This window comes from Nanorana parkeri, unplaced genomic scaffold (assembly GCF_000935625.1).
Source record: "Nanorana parkeri isolate BGI_ZX_2015 unplaced genomic scaffold, ASM93562v1 scaffold81, whole genome shotgun sequence".
NCBI classification, from domain to species: Eukaryota; Metazoa; Chordata; class Amphibia; order Anura; family Dicroglossidae; genus Nanorana; species Nanorana parkeri.
Genome location: NW_017306349.1, coordinates 2,323,840 through 2,327,863, shown reverse-complemented (window position 1 = coordinate 2,327,863; position 4,024 = coordinate 2,323,840). Strand labels below are relative to the sequence as shown.

Here is a 4,024-nt window from a genome sequence, read left to right as displayed (position 1 = left end):
CACACATTACAGTATTGTTTTATGTAAAAAAATCTCAGGGTTTAATGTCACTTTAAGGCTTTTCCCCATAGTTCTCCTTAGGGTAACGGGAGGACACAAACTAGCGTCCTCCCGTCACCCTAGGCTCAGTATACCGCGAGCTGTATACTGAGACGCCGCAGCTGAAGCGGATCCCGACAATTGTGCCGGGATCCGCCCAGCCGCGTGACTGACAGCTGGCTCTGCCTATCTAGAGGCAGAGCCAGCTGTAACCCGCCCCCCGTCCGTTCCGACAGTCAGCGCTGGCGGGTCGGAGCAGGGAGGGGGGAATCCAGCCCCTCCCCTGTCACGGCAGAGAGCCGTGACAGGATCGAGAGGCGAGTGAGCGCCGGTATGTGTTCGCTCACCTCCCGATCTACTGAGCCGACCTGTGACAGTCTCATTGTCACAGGTCGGCTAGAACTATGAGGCGAGTGAAAAGCACCCACCTCATAGCTTTCTTTTTAAAAGCAACCCTCAGACCAATATCTGATGACAGTAAGTTCACGTCATGAGGATTAGAGTTCTTCATTGCCATGAATGCTGAGAGATGTGCAGAGCTGGCAACGTATGTGCAGATATTTCCCAGATGAAGATGGGTAAGTGATCCCACCCATTGGCATCCATTCAGGATTGAAATATCAAATTTGATTGGCAAACCTTTGAGCAAAGCATCGGCATCCACTGATACTTATCATCAAATGTCCACATTTCATACAAACTTGTCTTTTTAGACAAAAAAAAAACAGTTTCCCCGCAGCGTTCCATTCTACAGATTACGACAGGGAAACCTCAATACAGAAACACACATCAACCATTCCAGTTTCATTTTTGCGGCAATCCAAGCCAACATTCCAAATCGTGAAGAGTATTCCTACGAATGAGAACCATTCATAAACACAGGCATACCAAGTTCAGGGTGAAAGGGACGGTTGTCATCCATTACAAGCTGGGTCACCCACAACATTTCCAAACAATAGCAGTGAAAAGTCACATTGTGTTTAACGGCAATTAGGGCTGAAAAGAGAAGAATGCCACCAATCCAAACACCATTCCAGAGATGCTCCGCATAAGCATGAGTCACCTAATCCTCGCATGGAAGGCGGACTACAGAGGAGGAACATGTATGGAGTTTCTTAAAGGGAGACTAACATTTCTCTGTTCATTTTAATATTTACGAAGGCAGCCGAGTGAACAGCCGAGCCGAAGTGAAGTGAGCCGAACGCCGTTCGGCTATTCACTTCTGGCTTGTACGGCTGCCTTTGGTCCTCTGTACGGCTGCCTTTGGTCAGCCGAACAGGCTCTGCATGTTCGGCTGAGCCGAAGTGCAGAAGGACTTCGAATGAGCCGATCCAACATCTGGATCGGCTGAGCCGCAGCTCCGGCAGCTCGCTCGCTGCAGTTCGCCCCCTATTATCCTAGGGGCCGAACGGCAGTAAGTGAATAGCCATCGGCTAAAATCAGCCGTACATCGGCTCTGTTCGGTCAGCCAAACACGCTCTGGATGTTTGGCTGAGCCGAAGTGCAGGAGGACTTTGACTCAGCCGATCCAAAATCTGGATCGGTTGAGCCGAAGCTCTGGCAGCTCGCTCGCTGCCGTTCGCCCCTATGCTCAAATGGAGAAGGGAAATGCATGCACTGCAGGTTCTCAGGTAAAACCAGGGGCGTAACTAGAACTCACAGGGCCCCATAGCAAAATTTTGTATAGGGGCCCTGTGATTTCTAGTTAAGCCCCTTCGCGGAGCCCACCTGAGAACCCAAACAGCCCACCTGAGAGTGACCCTGCAGAGCCCGCCATAGACTCTTTATGGTGTGCTCTGCAGGGTCTCAGGTGGGCTGTTTACACCGCTGCACACCTCTTACCTGTCAGCCTTCTTCAACGCCGGGCCCCACCCCCTCCTCCACCGACACCAAGCCCCGCCTCCTCCGCCTGCCCCAGCCTCCTCCTCCACAGTCACTGACAGCAGTGGCTGTGAGGAGGAACGCACACAGGTTGTCAGTGATCTGGACAGCGGCGCGTTCCTCCTCACAGCCGCCAGTGGCAGCCAGCAGCCTGAGATGCCATAGCAACCCAGACGGCCTGCACGGCGTTAGGGGAACCCCTTTGTTCCTCATCCTGGCCAGGCCCCCCTGTGCCACGGGCCCCATATCGGCTGCCTGGGTCACTACGGCGATAGTTTCGCCGCTGGGTGCAATAGACTTTCCAGCAAGGAACAGAGAGCAACACATGAGTGACATCACCAGATTTCACACCCAAGTCTAGTAAAGCTGGCTGTCAGTGGCAGCAGTGCCTTAGATGATCTCGCAATGCAGGTATACAGCTCAAGGCACAGAGGTGGCAAGCAACAGAAAGTACATTGATATTTTTTAGGAAGAATTCAAGACACTAGGCAGATTTTTATGGCACAATAAACATATATGGATTCAATTTTTGAGTTGAGGTCCACTGGATTTTTTTTTTGATCTGCTTATTTCGGCATCTACCAAACTCGCCCATTAACTTGCCACCTTCTGAATGATTTACAATGATAAACTGACCATAGGAAAGAAAGGAAACCATATTACTACCTGCCATGCATTTTCTGTTTACTGACCTTATTTCTCAGAAGGTCTTTGCTTCTGTGTATCTGTAGCCTATAGCCAGTGTGACACTCCACCTCGCAGTGAGCCCCGTTGTAGTGACCGCTTGAGCAGTTCACGGTAGCATTTCCCAGCACCAATGCTTGACAGTCCGTCTCCTCGCAAGAGTAATGAACGCAACTGTGAGGAAAAAGGAAACATATCATTATTACGGCTATCCAAAATATTCTACGCATTTTACCACAAAATAGAAACAAAGAAACAAACTCTACAAACAGTGACACGGCCCTTCAGGAGACACAGAGGCAGCTCCCACTTGCTCCTATAGGATCCCGGACACTGTTTCTTATTCTGTTTTACTGTTCATACATCTTATAGACATCATTGTCATGGGGTATCGACGACTTAAAGGAGAACTATGAGGTGAGTGAAAACCACTCAGCCTCATAGTTCGAGCCGACGTGTGACAATGAAATTGTCGAACGTCGGCTCAATAGATCGGGAAGTGAGCGAACACATACCGTCGCTCGCTCACTTCTCGATCCTGTCCCTGCAGAGAGCCGTGACTGTCACTCACGGCTTTCTGCATGGGTTCCCCCCCCCGCCCTCCTGTCCAATCCTTCATCGCTGACTGGCGGAACAGACGGGGGAGGGTACAGCTGGCTCTGCCTCTAGATACAGAGCCAGCTGTCAATCACGCAGCTGGGTGGATCTCGATAGTAATGTCGGGATCTTTTCCGGCCGTGGCGGTATACTGAGCTTTGGGTCATGGGAGGACGCTAGTTTGTGACCCTTAGGAGAACTATGGGGAAAAGCACTGACCCCATAGTTCTCCTTTAAGGCGTAGAGGGGAACCCACTGACAGGAAGCGGGCAAGGAGATCCAAAAACGAGGTACAAGAGAGCAATCCAAAAGGGGTAGTCAAAGTCCAGTCCGGGTCGAGGCAGGCGGCTAGGTTCAAGAGTTAAAGGCCGGCCAAGGGGTCAGTAACCAGGAATTCAGATGAGGGGTCAGGGAACGGCAGCAGCATCCAACACAAGAGGCTAGGTGATCGCACCGTATGGGTGGAATAACTCAGCAACAAGCCAGGGCTCTGATTGGAATTTATAGCCAGTGGGAATCAGGACCACCTCCTGGTCGCCGAGGCAACCAGGAGGCTTCTCCGTCCGGGAGCCAATGGCATGAGGGGAAGGACGGAAGCTGTGTGCTGGGAACAGGGCCGATGCTAGACTATTTTGTCCAGTGAGATGGCACCACTGTATCCTCTGTCTGGCCATGTGAAGGGAATGTCAAGATCTCAGAAATACAAATCCTTCGGCAGGTTCAACAACTCCCTTATACGTATTCCCTCTGTGTTTGCAGCTCTTGTTATTAGTATTCTGTAAAATACGCTCAGTCAATCAGCGTGCAGCTGATTCCAAAAAAA

At 50.9% G+C, this 4,024-nt stretch overlaps 1 protein-coding gene across 1 annotated transcript in view; it reads right to left on the bottom strand.

Annotated features, from left to right (window-relative positions):
• The window catches only part of PAPPA (pappalysin 1), a 190,509-nt gene that overhangs the window by 33,689 nt on the left and 152,796 nt on the right, over nucleotides 1–4,024 (bottom strand). Inside the window, exon 17 of the mRNA XM_018576975.1 lies at nucleotides 2,613–2,778. Coding sequence (XP_018432477.1) covers nucleotides 2,613–2,778 — 166 coding nt within the window. The remainder of the gene's footprint in view (nucleotides 1–2,612; nucleotides 2,779–4,024) is intronic.